This window comes from Gopherus flavomarginatus, chromosome 1, assembly GCF_025201925.1.
Source record: "Gopherus flavomarginatus isolate rGopFla2 chromosome 1, rGopFla2.mat.asm, whole genome shotgun sequence".
Taxonomy (NCBI): Eukaryota; Metazoa; Chordata; order Testudines; family Testudinidae; genus Gopherus; species Gopherus flavomarginatus.
The window spans coordinates 128820584-128845424 of NC_066617.1; the positions used below are offsets into that span (position 1 = coordinate 128820584).

Here is a 24841-nt window from a genome sequence, read left to right on the forward strand (position 1 = left end):
TGCCTAAAGATATTGACAGGTGACTATTAGGATTTTCAAAACCACCTAAGCAGGCATCTCTCTGCAACTTTAGGCACCTAAATACCTTTGAAAATCTGGCCCTTTAATTCAAATGCATACCCTAAGCACATGAGTCTTTCCATTAAATTGCTTTGCTGGGGTTGGGCCTTATACCTGAGGAATTAGGGTGAAGCCACCCAATCCATGACTCGGAGTAAACTTATTTTTACATACAACTCATTTATTGCATGAGTGAGTACACCAGGGGCTGGCAACCTTTGGCACGTGACACATCAGGGTAATCCGCTGGGGATTACCCTGATGGGCTACGTGCCAAAGGCTGCCGACCCCTGTACTACACCATTACAGTACAAACAGGACTGCCGAGAGTGGGTTCGGGCCCCGGTGAAAAATTTTTTTCGTGCTCCTCAGCAAGGGCGGACTGGCTAAACAGGGCTGACGAAGCCGGGCCCCAGGTCCCCTTCCGGAGCGCCCTGGTAATTTGTACCAGCTTCTCCCCCCTCGTCAGCCCTGAGTACAAACACCCCAACTCTTCTAAAACTATATTAATTCAGCAACACACACTTGCACGGCTCTGCAATGGAATATACAGAAACGAACACGTATAAAATGACAACTTTTAATAAAAAAAGTTAGTCAGCAGCAATGGACTTACATAGATTTTAACTGTCAAATAGTTAAGCTATTCCCTCTAAGGCACTGAAAGTTCATAGATGTTTATAGTTTCAATCATTTTGTATAAATATGTTATTGATACTTGCATAGGAATAAGACATCTTGGCTTCATTAAACAAAGATATACCTACAAATGTGTATAAAAGTGATTTCACCCCACCCCATTATCTTCCATGAATTCATCAATGGGGGGTGGTTGGTTTTTTTTGAACCCTTAAAGGCCTGGAAATTGGTCCTGCAGTTGTTAATCATGTAAGTGTCCCCCGCTGAAGTTAATGGGACTACTTGCCTGTGTAACGATTACTCATGTGAGTAAGGGCTGCAGTGACCTTCCAGCAGAAGTAGTAGGCATGTCAAACACAAGTGAAAGATATTTACAATCTGTGCAAGTAGCATTTCCTACTCTTATTGATTAAGGAGGTCTGTCTCAGAAGCAATAAACATCAGAAAGGCACTGGGGCAAACATTAGCTGGTGTCTATTACAACTTTTTTTTTTCTTTCCAGTTTTAGATCTCATCTAAACAGCAGTGCTGTAATAGATGAGTTCTTGTAAGGAAGGGAAATGTTAGTGAGGATTGAGGGTAGAGAGAACGCTTGCAGCTTGGAACTGCAATCAGGAATTTAGTGCACAAATAAGTCTGTTCTCAAGTTTTCCAGCTCATACAGCAAAAACCTCCCTTCTTGTGCAATCATTTGGTTGGTTTTCTAACTGTAAACAAGTGCCAGCTACTTCCAGTATTATCCCACTCCTCTCCCCCCCCCACAAATAACAATCATAAATGTGTTTTAGTTTCAATAAATGTTACTTTTAACAGCTGATAAGTGTAAGAAGGAGTTGATATTGAAATAGTTGACTACTTTATACAGTTTATCAAATCTAAAGTAAATTAAAAATGATATGGTGGGATTCTCTAACTTATACCAGTCTTACAGCTATAACTCCACTGACTTCATTATTTACACCAGGGAAAGTGAGAAGAGGAAAATCTGGCATTCTCTAAATTTTGGTTTCAGTCACTGATGTAGCTGCATCAGTGTAGCTGAAGTGATACCCTAAGGCCATGTTTACACTACAGACCTTACAGTGGCACAGCTGTACTGATCTAGCTGCGTTGCTGTAAGACCTCCTGTGTAGCCACTCTATGCCGACGGGAGAGAACTCTCCTGTCGACATAATTAAACCACCCCCAATGAGCAGCGGTAGCGATGTCAGCAGGAAAGCGTCTCCCCCTGACATAGCTCTGTCCACCGGCACGTCTGTTGGTTGGGAGGGTGTTTTTGTTTTTCCTCCACACCCCTGAGCGACATACGTTTCATCAACAACAGTGCTAGTGTAGACATAGCTGCGGCGCTGCTTCAGTGTAGGCGTTCTTTATGCTGACAGGAGAGGTTCTCCTGTTGGTGTAGGTAATCTACCTCCCTGAGAGGTGGTAGCTAGGTCAATGGAAGAATGCTTCCATCAACCTAGTGCTGTCTAGACAAGGACTTAGTTGGCTTGACAATGCTGCCCAGGGGTATGGATCTTTCCCATCCCTTACTGTGGTAGTTAAACTGACCTAATTTTCTAGTGCACACCAGGCCTCAGTACAAATGCAATCCAGTGGTGTAAACCACAACTGATCCTGGTGCAGCTTACCTTGGTTTCAAGCAAGTCATGGTTTACACTGGTCCACTGCATCTACTCTAGTTGTTTGCACTACAACAGACACATTGGAGGCTGCAAACCCCAGTGTAGGGCTCTAGCATGTTACTTGTACAAACCTTAGAGGTTCATCATTTTTAATTAGTGAAGGCCAAATCATACTATTCCATGTTTGAAGCGTCTCAGAAGGGAAAAGAGGCTCCCTTCATGGAGCTTCTATTGCCCTCTCCTCAGGGTGAAGGGTTTGTGGCCTTATGGATCTATCATAAGATGCAAACTCCTAGCTGTATAGTCTGAGGATCTCTGAAGAAGGTAAACTTCACCCCTGTAGATCCTGCTCATTCATGTAGAGTGGCACACAATGGTACACATTGTGTGTAACACACATTTTGGCTACCACTGCACACAGACTAGGCTCAAGTTGGGATCTGCATTTCTGATAAGGAAATACACTTCCAGGATCGAGCTGTGTTTAGTGCCTCTCAGAATTAAGCCTGTGTCAGGACCTGTAGAGTGTCGAAGTGCTGAAGACACATATAGACCTCCCTTTTTGTAACTGAGGCCCTAAAATTTCCCTTTATCCTATGTGAAAGATATGGCTTCCAGGAACAGCCATAAAAGGGTGTGGAGAGTGTGTGTGTGTGTGTGTGTGTGTAATCAGAGGAGAGAGAAGTCCCATCTTTTTTTCCAGTCCTGCCAGTTCTCACCTGACTTGCTTTTATAACAGTAACATTTACCTATTTTTTAAAATGAATATTGGAGCTAGTTAAAAACTGATCAAACTTTTTGACCAAACAAAAAAGGCTTTTTAATGAAAACTAGAAAGATCCATTTCTGCTTTAAAAATGAACTTTCTTGGCTTGTCAGTGATTGAAAACCGTAAGTCTTTTTTGACATTAATTTTTTTATTTCCTTTTGCCCCTGAAATTTTGTGGGGAGGGGGGCAGAGAAATGATTTCCCAAGCAGCTCTAATGAATGCCTCTTTAAATCCCTTACTGATGCCTGCTAAATACCCTGCTCTTAAAAATTAAAGGGGAGACTTTTCAAAGGCACAAAGGGCAGTCAGATCCTAATGCCTATTGATTTTCAAAGGGATTTAAGTCCCCCACTCCCATTTGTACCTTGAAAACCTCTCCCTAAGGCTAAAAGTCTCTTGGAGTTTAAGAAACCTTGTAACTTTCAAACCGCTAGAATAATATAGCTGAAAAGTGCAATCTTGCAGCTGGACACTACAGTCCTGTTTTGAGGGCCCAATCCAGCAAGATCATCTTCCACCAGGGTGACCAGACAGCAAGTGTGAAAAATTGGGACAGGGGGTGGGGAGTAATAGGAGCCTATAAGAAAAAGATCCTAAAATCGGCACATCTGGTCACCCTATCTTCCACTGACATCAATGGGAGTTCCATGCACGAAAGGCAAGCAGGAACAGATTTATAATCCAGGCAACATTCCCACTGAAACTAGGACTGAGTAAAGATAGCAAAATATGGCCCTAATTTACTTATGTCAAATAGCGCCTACGGTGTGTTTATGGAAGGTAATGACACCATTACAATTCCTTTTAGGTAGTCATTTTTAAGCTTCTTACCAAAAAAAGTCACCTCAATACAAATTTTAAAATACATTTTGTTCTAAATCCTTTTTTCAAGCTTGAATTTAAAACATGATTTAACATCATAATATGTGAAATCTCCACTTGCAGTTACATTAATAGAGAACATCTGATTCCAGGAGAAAAATCACTTCTAGTTATGTTGTCACATTCTGTGCATTAATTCCAAGTTCCCACAGCTGTAAATCCATTGTGCTCCATGTCAAAAATAAGAAATTGCATGATGACAGTTAAAATTCAAAAGCACTAATGCTTTTCTTTGCCACTTTTTTTTTTTTGTCTAAGCATAGGGGTTTTTTTTTTTTGCCTCTAACAGAAGTTAACTTGCAGTGATGTTATAACACCTCCTGCTGATGTATTTATGGTAATATTAAAAAAAAAAAAAGTAAACACAAGCAAATATAACAGATGTTGCTATCTGGTAAATAAAACAAGAAATAACTTCTGATTCTGAAAAGGGCTGCTGCATTTGTGGTGGTAAACTATTCCTCCTCCCCCACACCTTGGTTATTCCATTACTTTGAGAAGAAATCTTAAATTAACTTCAAGAACACAGCCAAATAATGCCCTGATTTGCATTGTATACAGTCCCCATTGAAGCCAATTGAGTTGCAGAATGTAAACCCAGCAGAGTTTAGCCCGCAGAATGAATACAGAAGAACTCCCTTGTATTTCTTGCATTCTAGGTTTTGGTCCCTTTCAACCATGAAAAACAGTTACAAATTGTTCCCAGAGCTAAACCACTTAACATCTTGGCACTTGGTTGTTTTGAACTTTGCAACAATAGGCACTGTTCACTCCTCTCAATCTCAGCTTTTTATTCTGTAATCAAGCAGGAATACCGATGAAAGGCTAGTCACGGCTTCTCCCCATGGTATCAGTGTGGTGGCATGTGATGATTCACAAGGGGTGTGTTTGATCCAAGAAAGCCCAGCCTCTGCTTATTTTTTCTTTGTTCTGTCATCTAAGGTGGAAAGGGAGATAAAGATGAGAGGTTTTTTACTATTATTTAGCAGCAGCACATGCAATTACAGTGCAACAGCATTAGAGGGGCATTTTTGCAAAGTACATGTAAGCAAAATAACTGCAATTTTTTCATCATTAAAAACTGAGTACAGGATTTCTTTGAAGTATGAGATTGTGTCATGCAAAGAATGGACTTACGTGTGCGTGAAGGGGTAGGAGAACAGGTACAGGCTGTAACTTCAGAGAGCTGAACTAAAACAATTTCAATTAGTTTGCAGCTATTTCCTATACAAAGCTCAAAAAAAAAATGTGACTTGTATATAATATTGCAGTCACATTATCTAGTAAGTGGATTCCCCCTACCTGGCTGTTAGGGTTTCAAAATTCAATTTCTTGCTTACCTGTTCTCTAGTTGTGTTTAATGGAATAAAAAGTCTTTCCAGAACTGTATCTGTGCACCTACTCTAAGCTTTGTCAGGAATAAAACATTTCTAAGACAAGTCTCTTATACAAAAGGGTCCTGACCATGACCTAAGACAAAAACTAGTTCTCTAACATGTGTTCATATGTCCATTTTCTACCCAGCTCAAAAACACTTACCTGTTCCTTGAGCTCAGCAAGCTGACCAGACAGTTGTTTTACAAGACTCATGGTTGATTCCAACTTTTCTTGCAGGTTTCTAATTTCATTTTGCTCACTGTCACCTTCACTGCTAACCAGGGACATGGCTCGCATTCGAGGGAACCAGTCCAAATTCTTCTCCTACATGTGAATATATTAAAAAAAAAATTAATCTGGGTTTATCTAATGCTGTTAGCCTGAAGTTCCAGAAAGAGAATCATTCGGATTTCTGCTGCGTTTGATGCACAGCACGAGAGATTAAGAAACGTTAAAACAAGAAATTACAATATTTTACACTGTTAAATGTTTTCTGTCTGCAAAGAAAATAGCTAGGGAAAAATCCTGGCTGCACTGAAGTCACTGACTCAATTCCCATTGACTTCAATGAGGCCAGATTTTTCATCCCAAGCTGCCTTATCCTTGGAATCCAACCTTTATGTATACTCGGTCTATAAATATAGACCAGTGCTCACCCTTAGGGTGGGACAGAGGAATACTGCGGGTGGGGGCAGTGCCATGTGGCAGGGGCAGGACCAGCCTCCATGGGGGGCAGGGAGGGCGCACCATGCTTCCAGCCTCACTCTGCCTCTAGCCTTGCTCCTCCATTAGCCCCCGTTCAGCCCAAAGTCCTGCTCTGCCTCCAGGCCCAGATCTGCCCCAGTCCCTCTCCACTGCCAGGCCAGTTCCAAACCCAGATGTGGCTCCACTCCACCCCCTGCACCCAGCTGGGCTCTGCCCTCATTTCCGCTCCACCCCTAGCTGCTGCTCCACTCTGCCCCCAGCCAGGCTTTGCCCTCATTCCTTCTCTGCCCCCAACCAGCTCCACCCCCACCTGCAGCTCCTCCCCCATCCCCAGTTCTGCCCCCAGCTCCGCAGTCAGCCCAAGCTCCTCTGCTGAGGAAGCCTTGACTGTGAAGTAATAGAGGGGGAAGAGTGCAGACAGACTGATTTACTGGTAAGGGGGGAGGGGTGTGACTGAAAAAGTTGGAGCACCACTGATCTAGACACAGTAAAAAAATGTAATGAGTGGGATATGGAAGATGGAGTGGAGTAGCATAAAGGGTATTTTTGAGCATTCATTTGGGATGGCTGCACTGTTCTTGAGTATGCATGCAGGATATAATGGATATATGGGGAGGGGGGAAGAATTCTGCCCTGTGTGGGGAATGGGAAGAGGAGCCCAAGGAGTCCTGCAGTTTTAGAGCAGGATTACAGTCCAGTGTTCCTTAAATGGGAAACTGGTTCTCCTGTCTGGTGGCATGTTGCATCACAGGGGCTCGTGTTCCACACACAAGTGGGTTAGATCAAAGCCGTACCTCTTGGCAGCAGGTCAGTGTAGTGGTGTGCATGTGGCACCTTTTTAAAGGACAACAAGATGTGCTCTAGAGCAGGTTCCTTCCAGGCTCCCATTACACCCTGCAGTAGCAGGAAGCCTTAGGGACCCTCCACCCAGCTAGATCTATTTTCCCCAGACAGATGAGGGCTGCTTACTCTGGAGCCTAAACCAACCCAAGATGCTCTGGAGCCTAGAGCTGTCCTGCTTATATTGTTAGGTTTTGCTCTTTGAAGAACATGCAGGTGAAGGAGAACATAGCAACAGACTCTGCTAGTCTTTTATTTTGGTTGCACCATGAAAATCTAAAAGTAAACTTGAAACCCTCAGGGTTTGTTTCTCTACTTAATCTGAGGTTTCTAATACATTTCTGTCCAGCTGTTCTTGGTCCTGTCACACTAAAACTACAAAATGCAAAGGGAATAAGACTGTGCAGCTTCATTACATTTTGTAGTACCTAGCTGTCAGTCCCACATGCTTGTGAAATGTAGCCTTCCCTGGTTCTGTGCTTTGTAAACATAGGGATCTCATGATGATTTATTGTGCATGCACAATTCACTTTTCTGTGGGTGATAATTCATTCAAATCACAGTCTTATTTCACCAGCTTTGTTGGTGAGTTTTCATTGAACACAGATTGCATGGTATTTTCAATTCCATGATTCAGGTATATACACTTACGATTATAAGATTAACATTAATTTTCCATGAATCTTCTAGTATTCAAAGAACTTCAGCATATACTTTAACTGAAAGGACAATCTTGTACTTAAAATCAAACTCATGTGAAAGTGCACTGCTGGACTGATGCCTATCTTTGCAAATACATCTGTCCATAAACTTGTCTGACAGAATAGTTGCAGAACGCAAATTCAAAAGTGGTGCAGCAAACCCCACTGAAGCTACTTCCATTTTGATTGGCATATTCCTGGAAAACTGTCATATTTTTATCTGTTAGTGTCTCTCGCTTGAAGAGTCTAAGATTACGAAACACAGTAGTGCATTATCATAGAAGGCAGCAAATAGATGTGGTACCTACTCCCTTTTGCTAAGGCTGAGAATCAAGGTAAACTTTCTTGACCAAGGTTGGCAAGATGGGAGTCATTTCAGACTTGTTGCTCTTGTACTGCTGAGCACTGATGTCAGTGTTGTGAAATGCCCATTGTTCTTCCTATTCTCTGCTTCTCCAAAATACAATCCTTTGTTTTGATTTTTTTTTTAAAGTGGCTATTGGGCAGTTGTTTTTTTCATGGTTTTTAACCTATGCAGCACTGCAATAGTCACAGGAACATGATATATATTTGAAATAATTTTTGGTGCTGGAAATGTTAGGGTATAATTTCAGTCTGCCTGCTCTATGCCCCCATGCCAACTTGCTCCCCTACCTTCTAAAAAGAGGACTTGTGGGTTTTTTTGGGGGGGTGGGGGTGGGGGCGAAGGGTAGGTGGGGCTGAAGTACATGGCACTCTGCAGTAGCTGAAGATTGGGCAGTGGTCCCTGCAGGTCCTTTACTGCTCACATAATTTAGAGCAGCTCTAAATCACTTCAGCCCTAGGATCAGTGAAAGTGGGCTAAGAGCCCCTCCTCTCCTCAGCTATGTTTCTACAGTGTGCCAGCCCTGGCCAGTAAAGCTGTGGAAAAACGCTTAACAAAACCCATTTCAGCTGGCTGTGCCTTTAATTACAAACTAGGAGACTTGGACAAAGTCAAGCCAAAAGGTCGGTTGAGGACCAAAAGCTTGGACTGTTGTGAGAGGACCTGAGCCAGCTGATGCATTTGCATGGAAAAGTGACCCTGTGAAGTGAAACTGTTGACTTTTGCACAGCACTTCCTGGCAGTCCAAGAAGTGATGCGTCAAACAACTGAACACAGGTCTCTCATTTGGCAGTTCAGAGCTCTATCTACAGAGCAGGGAGAATATTGCTCTTTGGCTGCTGACCCCACACAGAGGCTAATGTTACCCCGTCCACAGTCACGGCCGCCCAGAGGATTCAGCAATTTCAGGGGCCCCTTCCATAAAAAAAAAGTTGCAATACTATATTCTTGTGGGGGCCCCTGTGGGGCCCAGGGCAAATTGCCCTACTTGCGCACCCCTCCCCCAGGTGGCCCTGGGAAAAATAAACATTTAAAAACCTTCCGCATGTTGGCACAAACCCAGTTTTGAGAGAACTTCTTTTCAAGTCACTTTTACAAGGTATCACTGGTTCTCAGCATCAGGTAGTGCTAAAAGGCAGTAAAGCTCATTAAAAGGGTTGGATGAATATTTTCCGTCAAAACTTTTTTTGGATCGAAAACTAGGGGTTTTTTAAAAGCAGAAAAAAATCATAGACAATGTCTGCTTTACTTCAAAATTTGTTTTTTTTAATTGAAAAACTGAAATTAGTCTGCCAAAACCTGAACATGGCTTGGGGTTTCAGAAGTGTGTGGCCAAATCTTTGCTGCTTGCTGTGCTTGATTATTTAAAGAAATAATTAAAAAAAACTGCTTAAAATAAATCCAAAACTTTTGAACCACCTCAGCTTGTGACCAAACGCCTGAGCCCATCCAGTCAGAGATTTTTTCCAGGTTTCTGATACTCTGCTGGCTTCCTTGACTCATAACTCTCTCCATAACTTTGGGTTCATTTAGCTTAGAACATAAGAATGGCCATAGTAGGTCAGACTAATGGTCCATCCAGCCCAGTATCCTGTCTACCGACAGTGGCCAATGCCAAGTGCCCCAGAGGGAGTGAACCTAACAGGTAATGATCAAGTGATCTCTCTCCTGCCATCCATCTCCACCCTGTGACAAACAGAGGCTAGGGACACCATTCCTTACCCATCCTGGCTAATAGCCATTAATGGACTAGATAAATTCATGGAGGTTGTTTCCTAGAGACTGGCTCCACGGGGTCCCTCACAAACTGGAGACGGTTACTGTGGGTTTGTCTTTAGTATAGCTTATGTACATCCTCCATGAACTGAGCATTTGAGCTTGTTCCAGAATCAGGGATGAGCCTATGTTGTGAAAACTGAAATGCTCAAAATAGCACATGCATGTGAATGGACACAGGGTGCTAACGTTAAATTAATCCAGGGGGTCTCCAACTGGGGGTCGGGACCCCTCAGGGGGTCACAAAGTTATTACTGGGGGTCGTGAGCTGTCAGCCTCCACCTCAGACCCTGCTTTGCCTCTAAAATTTATAATCATGTTAAATATATAAAAAATTGTTTTTAATTTATAAGGGGGGGTCACACTCAGAGGTTTGCTATGTGAAAGGGGTCACCAGTACAAACATTTGAGAACCACTGAATTAACCCCTCTAGAGTCTTGGGGAATCCGGGGAGGGGGGGTCTCCCTTGGTAGGGTTGGGAAGGAGGCAGGTGGTGTAGGATATTGCTCTTCTCATGTATTCCCTCCCCCATGGCTCTCTTGGCTCTATCACTGTTAAAGTGGCTAATTTTAAATGAAGCTACCCTCCCCTGACATGAATCTCTCTATGGCACTGAAATTAAATGTAGACTATAATTTGGCATTTTGAGAAGTGAAAGGGATGGTAGCCCTAAGGGAAAAAATAACAGCTTGGCTCTTTGTGTTAAATAGCTGTCTGCAAGCCTCAAACTGCTGAATGAGCTATAGGGTAGGAAACAGCCTTCCCTACCCTAAACAGCCTGGTCCTGCCCCTATCCAACCGCCACCCACTTCCTGCCCCCTACTGCCCCCCTCAGAATCCCTGACCCATCCTGCTCCTTGCCCCCTGACTGCTTCCCCGAGACCCCACCCCTCCCGACCTCCCCCTCCACTCTGTTCCCGGACTGCCCCAACCCCTATCCTCCACCCCCACTCCCGACAAGTCCTGTCAGAGCCCTGGAATACCCATGATCCAACCCCTTGTCCCTGGACTTCCCCCCCCAAACCTTTGCCCCCTCCCTATGACCTGACAGTCTCCAGGACTCCCTGCCCCTTATCCAACCCCCCTGACCCCTTACTATGCTGCTTACCCCTGCCTCCCCCTTCTCTCAGAGCCTCAGCGCGCTGCGTCCAGGAGTGGCCCTGGATAGTGCTGCAGTGGTGTGGCTCCATTGGGAGCTCAGCTCCTGCTGGTCGGCTGCAGCTCGCAGCCCCGCGCCCTTACCACGTGGCTCTGAGTGGGAGGAGCTCAGGCCCCGCCCGAGCCACGCTGCTTTAGCTCTGTCCAGGGCTGTCCCTGGACGTGACATGTTGAGGTGCCAGGGGATGGGGGAACGTGGGGCCAGGGGGAGCCTCCGACATCCAATTGCCCCACTTGCCCCCCCCCATCCACAGTACAGTCAAACTGTGCATTTTTATAGCTCAAAACTTTAAGTGAACTTGAAATTCATCAGAACAGTAGGAAATACATTCTGTTCCAGCAGTCACTTATTTATAAATATATGCTTTGAATAGGCTGAATCTCATAACACGTGGTTATTTAAATTCCCTTGCTGAACTGTTTACTTCTGTTGGTCAATATTAACTCGCTTTCTCGATGCACTGTGAATTGCAAAGTTTTATCACAAGATAGTGTGAAAAGATGATCCAGGCCATGGATGCTGCCTTATTCTGTGATGCTATAGTCCTCCATACTGACAGCACTTGCTAATGGAGACTAAATAATGCATCACAAAACTCTAGAAGATTTCAAAATGCAAATTGCAGAGGTTTCTTTGCAGAGAGGGTTTATAGCGAAATTTCTACACTAGTGCTGGAAGACTGTCACACTGACTGCTTATGTACGTTAGTTATTTTTACCTTCAGTTGATTATTTGCCAGCTAACTTGAGCAAGTTAACTCTTTTTTGTAAAGGCTAGGCTGAATGCTACTCCTTGACATTTGCTCTGGAGCTCAGCCTTAGGTTCATCTTGACCAGCTAACACATCTTAAAACTACAACTTTGCCCTGTCTAAACTAGGAGTGAAATCTAATTAACTTGAATGGGGGTGGGATTTCATCCTAGGACTCTAAAACTAGTATCTCTCATGCTTTAGCTATCACCTATTTTAAAAAATACACTTCTCTCCTTAGCATGGACAAGCTCTATAGGCTATGGCCTGGTCTACGCTACGCGTTTAAACTGATTTTAGCAGCGTTAAACTGATTTAACGCTGTACCCGTCCACACAACGAGGCCCTTTATATCGATATAAAGGGCTCTTTAAATCAGCTTCTGTACTCCTCCCTAACGAGAGGAGTAGCGCTAAAATCGGTATTACCATATCAGATTAGGGTTAGTGTGGCCGCAAATGGATGGTATTGGCCTCCGGACGGTATCCCACAGTGCACCATTGTGACCGCTCTCGACAGCAATCCGAACTTGGATGCAGTGGCCAGGTAGACAGGAAAAGCCCCGCGAACTTTTGATTTTAATTTCCTGTTTGCCCAGCGTGGAGCTCTGATCAGCACGGGTGGTGATGCAGCCCCAAATCCAAAAAGAGCTCCAGCATGGAAAGTACGGGAGATACTGGATCTGTTTGCTGTATGGGGAGACAAATCTATTCTATCAGAGTTCCATTACAGAAGATGAAATGCCAAAGCATTTGAAAAAAATCTCCAGGCTATGATACAGAGTCCACAGCACAGTGCTGTGTGACAAGCGTAACGGAAAACCAAAAAATGAAATGGACGTTCATGGAGGGAGGAGGTACTGAGGATTCCAGCTATCCCACAATCCCCAGCAGTCTCCGAAAAGCATTTGCATTCTTGGCTGAGCTCCCAATGCCTGTAGGGTCAAACACATTGTCCGGGGTGGTTCAGGGTATAGCTCGTTAATTTACCCCTCTCACTCCCCGTGAAAGAAAAGGGAAAAAAATCATTTCTTGACTTTTTTCAATGTTACCCTATGTCTACTGAATGCTGCTGGTAGACGCGATGCTGTGGCAGTGAAGAGCAGTATCCGCTTCCCTCCCCTCCCCTCCCCAGTGGCAGATGGTACAATATGACTGCTATCTGTCGTCATCATCAGCCTGTGAGTGCTCCTGGCTGGCCTCAGGTGAGGCTGGCTGAGGGCACCTGGGTAAAAATAGGAATGATTCCTGGTCATTCCCAGTAGATGGTACAGAATGGCTGGTAACTGTTCTCATCATAGCAACTGGGGGCTGAGCTCCATCAGCCCTCTCCCTTTCATGTGTGAAGAGAAGATTCTGTACTGCCTGGACTATCATAGCAGCTGGAGGCTGCCTCTCCCTCATTTTATCTCAGTAACAAGTCAGTGTTTCTTATACCTGCATTCTTTATTACTTCATCACACAAATGGAGGGGACACTGCCACGGTAGCCCAGGAAGGTTTGGGGAAGAGGGAAGCAACTGGTGGGGTTGTTGCAGGGACACCCCCTAGAATGGCATGCAGCTCATCATTTCTGCGGGATCTGACACGGAGCGGCTGTGCTCTCTGGTTCTCTGATACACTGGTTCTCTAGTACGCTTGCCCCATATTCTAGGCAGGACTGACTCTATGGTATCTAAAAATAAAGGAAGGATTGACTCGGGGAGTCATTCCCATTTTTGTCTTTGCACCCCCGGCCGACCTCAGCCAGGGGCACCCTGACAGCAGCAGACAGTACAGAACAACTGATAACCGTCTCTGCTGTCATGCAAAGGCAAATGAATGCTGCTGTGTAGCGCTGCAGTATCGCCTCTGTCAGCGGCATCCAGTACACATACGGTGACAGTAAAAAAAAAAACCTGAACGGGCTCCATGGTTGCTGTGCTATGGCGTCTGCCAGGGCAATCCAGGGAAAAAGGGTGCGAAATGATTGTCTGCCGTTGCTTTCCCAGAGGAAGGAATGAGTGATGACATTTACCCAGAACCACCTGCGACAATGATTTTTGCCCCATCAGCCACTGGGATCTCAGCCCAGAATTCCAAGGGGCGGGGGAGACTGCGGGAACCATGGGATAGCTACGGAATAGCTACCCACAGTGCAACGCTCCAGAAATCGATGCTAGCCTCGGACCATGGACGCACACCACCGAATTAATGTGCTTAGTGTGGCTGCATGCACTCGACTTTATACAATCTGTTTTACAAAACCGGTTTATGTAAAATTGGAATAATCCCATAGTGTAGACATACCCTATATCTACACAGACTTTTACCTCAATTTAAAGATTGCCAGTTAACGTGTGTAACAGGTAGTGGGGACACTGCAAACATTTGTTCCAGGCTAGAAATGTTTTGTGCTTTAGCTTACGGCTCAGCTTATGATTGGCAACAAATTAACCTGAGATAAAGTCCAACGTAGCAAACTCAGAGAGCAAAAATTATATGGCTGGAAAGTCTAAACCATCTGTATCTGGCTGGACAGTAGAGGGACAACTTAAGAATTTAAACATAGTTTCTTAAACAGGGCTGAATTCAAGCCAGGTTTCTGCCCATGTTTTACCACTTGCATTGTACTCGGGCTGAGGAGATCCAATCATGGGCCAGTACAAACAGAATGAAAAGCTTATGTGCCCTAAGGGAGCAGGGCCCGTGTGTGTGTGTGTGTGTGTGTGTGTGTGTGTGTGTGTGTGTGTGCGCGCGCGCGCACGTGCTTAGGGATCCTGGGGTGCAATGTCAGCCAAGCAGGAAGGCTTCTGGGGCAGAAAGTAGCTGCAGCCTCCACTCCATGAGCTGTTCAGCTCAGCTGAAAGAAGCAAGTGGTGCTATCCAAAGAGACTGTGCACAAGCAGGGCAGACACTTGATGTGGCGAGTCAGCAGTGCTTCTCTCCCCCTTTCCCCTCCCAGAAGTGCTTCAACAGACATTACTGCTGCCCTGTCTTGCTGAATCCTTCCATGGGATGGAGGCATGTTGCTTGATGGGACTGCAGAGTTTGACTGCAGATCCATAGGGCCAAGGCTGGCTCCAGGGTTTTTGCTGCCCCAAGCAGCGCCAAAAAGAAAAGCCGCAATCAGCGGGAGCTCTACTGCTGCTGCTTCAGTCTTCGGTGGCAGGTCCTTCCTTCCGAGAGGGACCGAGGGACCTGCCGCCAAAGAGCTGGACATGCTGCCCCTTCCCCGTGGCTGCCCCAAGCACCTGCTTGCTGAGCTGGTGCCTGGAGTTGGCCCTGCATGGGGCTCTGTAGTGTTTTGGAGGCACTGCTACTTGCCTTGCTTGAGATGCCTCCAGCCCTTTCCTTTAGAGGAAGTGTATTCAGAAGAAGCTCTGCACATCTGCCCCCATGAAGCTTTCAATACACTTTTCTCCCTCCTGTGACTTACTTGGTGGAAATAGAGCTGGTCCTCACTTGCGGGAAAACTTTTGGCCTTTTTTTTTTTTTTTTTTTTTTTTTAAATAAAGACTTCAATAGGAGAAAAGACTGCAGGAATTTAACAAAGCACAGAAACTCTCCGGGCAAAGTCTTTGCTGAACCATACCTCTGTGCAGCCAACTGGCTTCAGCTGAGCTCTCCCGCTGAGCTGAGTCCTTGCCTCCTGAGTAACTGGAGGGGGATATCTCTGGTTTAGTAGGGGGGAGAGAGAGAGATCAACAGCAACCGGCAGGGAAGATTGGGCTGAGCTTTTAAAAGCTAGAAAACAGTGAGATGAAATTGGCCAATGCATAGGGCAGGGAAAAACTAGAAATATTAAGCCAGTTTAATGGGTGTTTTCTGACCCCCTTAACCATAAGCTTGAAGTGTCATGTTAGTCACATGCAATATGCCTTTTATTGCACTGATGTGCCTGGGAAGCAGGTGGCATGGTTCTTAGCTTTTCCTAGACTGTGATCCCAAGTTACAATAAAAAGCTGAGACCCTCCCCTCCCATATAGCTATAGAGGGAAAGTGGTCGTGGCTGGTTTGTGGGCATAACCCACATCCTTGGGTTATGCCCACAATCTAGTGGTTAGAGCGTTACATTGGGGAAATTGACTCTAAGGATCTAACATTTGTTTCAGCATCCCAGACAAGTCATGATGACTATTTTACAAAGGGTTATTTATTTACCTCCTAGGGCTATGGTGAAAGAAACAAAGTGTTTAGGTGTATGTCTACACTACGGGATTATTCTGATTTTACAGACACTGGTTTTTTAAAACAGATTGTATAAAGTCAAGTGCACGCGGCCACACTAAGCACATTGTCTGCAGTGTGCGTCCATGTACCGAGGCTCGTGTCGATTTCCGGAGCGTTGCACTGTGGGTAGCTATCCTGTAGCTATCCCATAGTTCCCGCAGTCTCCCTCGCTCATTGGAATTCTGGGTTGAGATCCCAATGCATGATGGGGCAAAAACAGTGTCGAGGGTGAGTCTGGGTAAATGTCATCACTCAATCCTTCCTCCGTGAAAGCAACAGCAGACAATCATTTTGCGCCCTTTTTTCTCTGGATTGCCCTGGCAGATGCCATAGCATGGCAACCATGGAGCCTGTTTTGCCTTTCATCACTGTCACCGAATGTGTACTGGATGCTGCTGACAGACACAATACTGCACTGCTACATAGCAGCATTCATTTGCCTTTGCAAGGTAGCAGAGACGGTTACCATCCCTACTGCACCGTCTGCCATTGTAAATTGGCAATGACTATTATCAATCTTTTTGTACTGTCTGCTGCTGCCATGGGTGCTCCCGGCTGGCCTCGCTGAGGTTGGCCGGGGGCGCATGGACAAAAATGGGAATGACTCCCCGGGTCATTCCCTTCTCTGTTTTGTCTAAAAATAGTCAGTCCTGCCTAAAATATGGGGCAAGTGTACTAAAGAATCAGAGAGCACAGCTGCTCCGGGTCAGAGCCCCAGAGATCCTGCAGAAATGATGAGCTGCATGCCATTCTAGGGGGTGCCCCTGCAACAATCTCACTCGTTGCTTCCCTCCTCCCACACCCTTCCTGGGCTACCGTGGCAGTGTCCCCCCATTTGTGTGATGAAGTAATAAAGAATGTAGGAATAAGAAACACTGACTTTTTAGTGAGATAAAATGAGGGGAGGCAGCCTCTAACTGCTATGATAGTCCAGGGAGTACAGAATCTTCTTTAGACATGAAAGGCGGGGGGGGAGGGGGAGGCTGATGGAGCTCAGCCTCCAGCTGCTATGATGAGTTCAGTTACCAAGCCTTTTGTACCATCTGCCGGGAATGACTGGGAGTCATTCCCATTTTTACCCAGGCGCCCCTGGCCGAGCTCACTGAGGCCAGCCAGGAGCACTCACGGGCTGATGATGACGATGGCTACCAGTCATTTTGCACCATCTGCCACCGGGAAGGGGATGCTGGTGTTCAGCACTGCAGCATCCCGTCTACCAGCAGCATGCAGTAGACATAGGGTGACACTGAAAAAAGGTGAGAAATGATTTTTTTCTCTTTTCTTTCGGGGGGAGGGGAGAAGGGTGTAAATTGATGACACACACCCTGAAACACCTGTGAAAATGTTTTTGACCCTTCAGATATTGGGAGCTCAGCCAAGAATGCAAATGCTTTTCGGAGACTGCGGGGACTGTGGAATAGCTGGAGTCCTCAGTCCCCCCCCCCCCTCCTCCATGAGCATCCCTTTGATTCTTTGGCTTTCCGTTACGCTTGTCACGCAGCACTTTGCTGAGTCCCTGCTGTGGCCTCTGTCTATCATAGCCTGGAGATTTTTTCAAATGCTACGTCATTTCATCTTCTGTAACGGAGCACTGATAGAACAGATGTCTCCCCATACAGCGATCAGATCCAGTATCTCCCGTACGGTCCATGCTGGAGCTCTTTTTGGATTTGGGACTGCATCGCCACCCGTGCTGATCAGAGCTCCATGCTGGGCAAACAGGAAATGAAATTCAAAAGTTTGCGGGGCTTTTCCTATCTACCTGGCCAGTGCATCTGAGTTCAGATCGCTTTCCAGAGCGGTCACAATGGTGCACTGTGGGATACTGCCCGGAGGCCAATACTGTCGAATTGCGGCCACCCTAACCCTAATCTGACATGGCAATACCGATTTCAGTGCTACTCCCCTTGTCAGGGAGGAGTACAGAAATCGGTTTAAAGAGCCCTTTATATTGATATAAAGGGCTTCGTTGTGTGGACGGGTGCAGGGTTAATTCAGCTTAACGCTGCTAAATTCGGTTTAAACGTGTAGTGTAGACCAGGTCTAAGAGACACATACTTGACTGACCTTTGCACTTATCTAGCAACAACGTATTTCCAGTAGAGACAGAGAAAAGTGTTGTTACCATTATACAAGTCACTGGTGAGACCTCATTGGAAATATTGGGTCTAATTCTAGTCACTCATGTTTAAAGAATCACAGATTATTAGAGTTGGAAGGGACCTCAGGAGATCATCTAGTCCAACCCCCTGCTCAAAGCAGGGCCAATCCCCAAATGGCCCCCTTAAGGATTGAACTCACAACCCTGGGTTTAGCAGGCCAGTGCTCAAACCACTAAGCTATCCCTTCCATTTGAATTTAAAGTGGAACAGGTGCAGAGAAGGACTACTAGGATGATCACAGAAATGGAAAACCTACCTTATAAGAGGAGACTCAAAGACCTTGGCTTGTTTAGCCTAACCAAAAAAAGGTTGAGGGGAGATACAATTGCTGTCTATAAATACATGAAGGGATAAATACCAGGGAGGGAGAGGAATTATTTGTCAAGTGCCAATGTGGACACAAGAACAAATGGATATAAACTGACCATCAACAAGTTTAGCCTTGAAATTAGGGGAAGGTTGCCAACCATCAGAGGAGTGAAGTTCTGGAACAGTCTTCCATGGGGAGCAGTGTGGGGGAAAACCTAACTATCTTCAAGACTGAGCTTGATAAGTTGTGTGGAGGGAATGGTATGAGGAGACTGCCTACAATGGCATCTGCGACTGCTAGCAGCAAATATCTTCAATGGCTGGTGATGGGACACTAAGATGGGGAAGCTCTGAGTTATTACAGAGAATTCTTTCCCAGGTGTCTGGCTGGTGGATCTTGTGCACATGGTCAGGGTCTAACTGATCACCATACTTCTTGTTGAGAAGGAATGTATCCCCAGAGACACTGGGGGTGGTTGTTTTTTTTTTGCCTTCCTCTGCAGCATGGGGCACGGGTCTCTTGCAGGTTTAAAGTAGTGTAATTCTAGCATGGATTCTCTGTACCTTGATGTCTTTAAATCATGATTTCAGGACTTCAATAACTCAGTGAGAGGTTAGGGCTCTATTACGGGAGTGAGCAGGTGAGGTTCTGTCAGGTTCTGTGGCCTGCGATGTGCAGGTCAGACTAGATGATTGTGGTGGTCCCTTCTGGCTTTAAAATCTATGAGGTCTATTACAGTAGTCATTGTAATGTTTGCTACATACTAGTCAGGTATGCCGCATTGCTATGCTATAAGTATTTCACTGTTTTAGGGGCATACTAATTAGTCAATATTGAAGGGGCATTATGATGCTGTATGGGCAAAGCCTCTTTCAGTTTTAGGTACACAATGCTTTCCTGCCTCTAACATTATACAGTCATAAACAACTCTCCAGTTCTGTACTCCTGTGGTGAAATTCTGGCTTCACTGAAGTCAGTGGGGCCAGGATTTCACTCTGGATCTATATTTATGATCAGAACCATTACTAGGAAATACTGCTGGGGAATGATCCATCAGATGTCTCGCAGCATGAACACAAATTTCAGGCAGTGCAGGTTTCAGTTAGACAATGATCTATATCCGAAGCATAGATCTGCAAGTCACTTTCACACCTAGAAATAGGCCCTTACAGCACCCTGCTTTGCTCAAATTCTCAGGCGTGTTTAAGGGCAAGATATGGTCCTAAAATCTCTAGTTATAGAGCTCCTACAGCCAATGTAGAAAAAAGGGAGTGTAAATCTTTAAACTGTCTTGTACATTATGACAGTGCTAAACCATTTTGTGATTTAATCACAGTCAATAATTTGGCTCAGTGTATGATTCAGCTAATCCACCATTTGATAAACATTCACCCTAAACTACAACCAAAATAGCTTTCTGCAAATCCTGTTTGACACTTTAATGTTAAGACTGTATTTGATAAGCAATCTGCCCTCTGTAATATAGAGAAGAGAATTCCAAAGTGTTAAGCATCTGTATGCACTGAGTGTGATAACACAAGGAAAATAAACCTCAGCAATTACAGATAAATCTTTATACTAATGGCTGGAGCTACCACTGTGCTGATCCATTCCGTATCTTCACAGCATGGGGAGGGGGAGAGAGAAAAAAATAGAAATATTTTTGTCACAAGAGAGAGGTTGCAATCGACATCTAGAATTGCAGTCTGCTTTACTAACTTCATTTGATTAGAGTATAGACTTGATTCCAAAATACCAAATGCACTGCATGATTATCCGGGCATTCCAGTGTGGTGTTGGGTGACTTTCTGCTTATGTGTGACAAAGTGTTTTTTTTTTTATTTATTTATCTTTAAACCAGCTATAGTCAGCACACGATAGCCAAGATTTTCAAAAGTGATTTTTGGATGCCTCTGTTTTTGGCCCAATTTGACATATTAACAGGCCTAGATTTTTCAAAGGGAAGGTGCCCAGCAATTCCTGAAAATCAGGCCCCCTTAAGGTTGGGGCACCCAAAAATGGAGGCAACCAAAATCACTTTTGGCCGTCGTGTACAGTATTAATTATATGATGTACAATTGAATACAGTATTTCCCTCCCATAACTGTATTAAGTTAGGACTTTTCTGTCTACTCTCCTCTGCACGGGGAGTGCTCCAGCTACTGTGCTTTGTAGTTTGCTCTACCCCACATGTCTGTTTGAACCAACCCTGCATTCTTGCTACTTGTTTAATTTCTAACTGCCCTCGACTCCAGCTATGGGCCAAATCATCCTTGCTGCTGCTGTGAGTGGAGGGTAAGTAGTCAGTAGCTCTGCATGGGCTGTAGAAGAAGAGGGCACCACCCTCTGAAACACTGTTCACACTACTTCTTGACCCCATGGAAGCCCCTGTATAGGTACTACACAAAGTAGAAGATCTGTAGGTTGGGAGAGAATGAGCTGGGGATGTGCTAGGGGACTAGCCACTCCCAACAGTGTTGTTTCCCTTTAATTCTAAGGGGTTACCTAACTCAGGCAGGGAATGTCGACACTGCATGCTCCTTATGGTGGTGTGCAGATTACATACACTGCATGCCCCCCTAGCACAGGTATAAATAGCAATGTAGACAGGCAAGTAAAGACATGCCTGAACCCTTGTGGTATGTACCCTACATGGCTCTCTCCATGACCAAGGAGAGCCTCCCATGTCTAACCTGCTATCCTTAGCAGTATAATGTTCTGCTAACTCCTTGCTGCTCGAGCCTTTCCTGCCACAGAAAGCAGCTGGAGCCTTTCCTGGAAGCAGGGAAAGACTCTGGCAGGGGGAGCTCTACAGACAATTTTTGTACTGGTATAATTGGCAGTTAAGGGTGTAACGTTTTGCTAAAGTAGTTCTACCCCTACAACGATTCTTTGGATATTGGAGTGGAGAATGTGTGTGTTAATAAATTTGCAGGTGACAAAGCTGGGAGGGGTTGCTAGCACTTTGGAAGACAGGATCAGAATTCCAAACGATCTTGACAAATTGGTCTGAAATCAAGACAATGAAAATAGGAAGAAAAAAATCAAATGCACAAAATGGGCAACAACTGGCTTGCAGTAGTAGTACTGCTGGAAAGAATCTGGGGGTTACTGTCAAGCATAAATTTTAAAACAAGCAAAAAAGCATAATGCAGTTATGAAAAAGACTAATATCCTTCTGGGCTGTATTAACAGGAGTCTATTATGTAAGTTGCAGGAGGTAACTGTCCCCCTCCTACTGGGCACTGATGAGGCCTCAGCTGGAGCACTGCGTCCAGTTCTGTGCACTCCACTTCTAGAAAACGGCCAAAAGAGATGAAAGGTTTAAAAAACCTGACATAAGGTTTAAAAAAAGAAAATAGAAATGTTTAGTCTTCAGAAAAAACAACTATGGGGGGGAGGAACCTGATAAACAGTCTTGAAATGTTAGGGGTTATTTACAAAGAGGACTGGGATCAATTGTTCTCCATGTCCATTGAAGGTAGGATAAGTAATGGGCTTAATCTGCAACAATGGAGATCTAGGTTAGATATTAGGAATAACTTTCCAACTATGAGTAGTTAAGCTCCGGAATAGGCTTCCAAGGGACGCTGTAGAATCCCCATCACTGGAAGCTTTTGGCAAGTGGTTGTCCTGCCTCAGCACATGGGGCTGGACTTGATGACTTCTCAAGCTCCCTTCCAGCCCTACATTTGTATAATTCTAACCCTTAGTATGGACACAGTTATGTGGCATTGCTTATTCCCTATCCTGTATGGGAATAGCTGTATTGGTACACTGCATCCAGTGGGGTTGGGGGAAGTCCAGCTTTAACTATATTGGTTTAGTTTTGGCAGCATAACTTTTATGTACACAGAAGGCCCCAGTTCTTTCCAGACTCCCTTCCCTCTCCAATTTCCTTCTTCTTACATCCTCCTCCTTCCTGTGGTGCATTTCATTTCTCACTCCTCAGTTGTTTCTATTTCTCTGTATTATCTCTACCTTAAACCTGAGGATTGATCACCTGTACATATCTTCATAACTCCCACTGATGACATCTGAACCTAGAATTTGGCACTTAATAAATTGCTGCTTCTTTTACTTTCCTGAAGTTACTAGTAGATGTGACAGATATTTACTTTGCATCTATCTACAGCTTTGTCAGGCATAGGTAGTGGCTATGTTTTGAGAGAAACACTTTGGATTAGAGTTAACTAAATTATTTTAAAATAATCCCTGGGTTTTATACACTAAGCAACATCATCTGGTCTAGACATTAGATGATAAATGTTCTTGTTTTTTTTAAACCAGATATTGGTACAAAACACAACCGTAAATCCTAGCCTGTATGTGGACATTAGACTGTTACTACTAAGCAGAAATTTACTATTACATCTGAAATTCCAGTGCATCTTTAGCTCTCACTTTACTCATAGGGATGTGCCTTCAATATTCTGGCATTAAATGCATGTATCCTTAAATTCAGAGCTTTTTAATGTACCATTCATATGATTCACTTTAATTTCAACTTCCTCACCAGAAAGAGGAAGAATAGGTAATGTGGTGTGAATCTCTGTGTAAAAGTACACAGGGCTCTCAAATTGTTCTTTACAACTCAACTTGGTCCTGCTGTTAAATTATATAGGTTTAATTTGTTAAATTCATTCCCCTCCACCCACTTCCAACAGAGCATTTTAGTGAATACATTGGTTGGCTGGACTGACTCCTATTATATTTCTGCTTGTGCCATTCCATGCCATTCTTGCTCTTCACACATTACCATATTATTAGTTCTATTGTACTGAATATCCTACTTTTAAAAAAAAATTGACTGGGTGCTCATGCAGGTGCCAGAATGAGAAGACTGGAGTCACGATTCAAACTTTTTCAGTTTTTGTGTGGGTAATGGCCGTGCAAGCATTCTGTGTGCTATCCTTCTAACAGGTATCGCCTGTGCTCTGGAAAGATCACAAAGGTAGTTTAGTCTCGATGTAAATTCACTCGGTCCTTGGCCTTTCTGCAGGAAATGCCAAAAATGTTTGCCAGCTAGTGTCAGTAGAAGTACGGGTTTGGTATAGCTGAACAAAGAACAGGTATAAAACCTTGCTGCTATCCACTATCCCACAAAAAGTTTTGAGTAGATCTTTTGGTTTCATACTTGTTGCATATGTATATTCTTTACACTTAACCTTAATGCTCTTGCCAAGTCAGTTTGCCTTTTACAAGGTGAAAACTGATGGCACTTGTAGCCTCAGTCTGGTGTAGCAGAATCTCTAGGTAATTTTAGAAATTCAGCTGAAGACTTTTTTTGTTGGATACGTAAGGCCTGACTCTGTTCTCAGTTGCACAGGTTAAATCTCAATTTGGAATAATGCCATTGCAGTATAATTCCATTAACTGCAACAGCGTTACTCCAAATTGAGATACTCCCAAACCCTGTTTAAAATCTGGATCTGAATTTTGGGCTTGGGCCTATTTTGACACAGTGCAATATCAAATTTAAAATAACACTTCTTTTTTTAATTTAGAACTTTTACTATATTGAACTTATTACAGAACTACAGTATTTTTAAAAATAATCATACATAGCTATTCCAGTCTAACCAATCAAAGCAGAGAAGAAAATCCTGTGTTTACTTCAAACTTGATGGTTTAAAAGTGACCCCAAATATGACAAACTTTAAACCATGCTGGGTCAAATTTTCAAATTGTGCAGGCCACTAGCTCATATAGATTTTGTGCATGCATTTGCTGTATCCACAGGTCCCTGCATAAAAATGAAGGCCAAATGGAGGTCCCTTTGATGGTTTTGCCTAATAAGCCTGCATTAGAGTAGATCCTGCAAGGCACTGGGTGTTTTCCTGTGACCTACCAATCACTAACTTCAGGAGGTGCTCAGAAACTAGAAAAAGTTTTTTGGCTTGGGTTTAAAATATTGACTCACTCAAATCTTGAATGATGATCTATTTTAGATGTTGTAAACATAGCTCGATAAAAGAAGAACAAACAACAGTATCAGCAGCTAAAGATTCACAAGGTATTTAGCTCTAGCTCTATTTCTGTAAACATAGGATATTTGAACTGTCTACTGCCCAGTTCTGTTTTAAAAATTACCAATATTTTTAAATACAGTTCTATACTGAACAATCCAGTCACATTTTCATGTTGAGAACAACCCCGTTTAGTTTCAAGTACCCATAGTTATTCTGTTGGGTACTGCAAGTGAAATTGTGACAAGGAAATTCGAAACAGGAAAATCTTAATCCCATGTAAATAAAATACTGTACACAAAAAGGGGGTTCAATAAATATCATTGAAAGTTTCCTGTTTTGTTCTAGAGCCTCTTTCAAGCCACAATACCAAGTTTTCAAAACTGTAATGCAATTCCTGATCAACTGAATTTTGTAGGGTGACAGTAGTGGGTTCTATTATATATAAATTGTCTGCATCCAAATTGCAATCTGATGTATACTTTTATCTCAAACTGCCCTCTGAGCCAATTGTGCTGGTAATATTGCAAGACTTCAT

General features: G+C 44.0%; 1 protein-coding gene across 1 annotated transcript in view; it reads right to left on the reverse strand.

The window, feature by feature from the left end:
* Positions 1 to 3697: 3697 nt before the first annotated feature.
* The window catches only part of ITPR2 (inositol 1,4,5-trisphosphate receptor type 2), a 366766-nt gene continuing 345622 nt past the window's right edge, over positions 3698 to 24841 (reverse strand). The window contains exons 56-57 of the mRNA XM_050967887.1: positions 5519 to 5680; positions 3698 to 4916 (exon numbers count right to left, since the gene is read on the reverse strand). Of these exons, the coding sequence (XP_050823844.1) occupies positions 4830 to 4916; positions 5519 to 5680 (249 nt within the window). The 3' untranslated portion in view covers positions 3698 to 4829. The remainder of the gene's footprint in view (positions 4917 to 5518; positions 5681 to 24841) is intronic.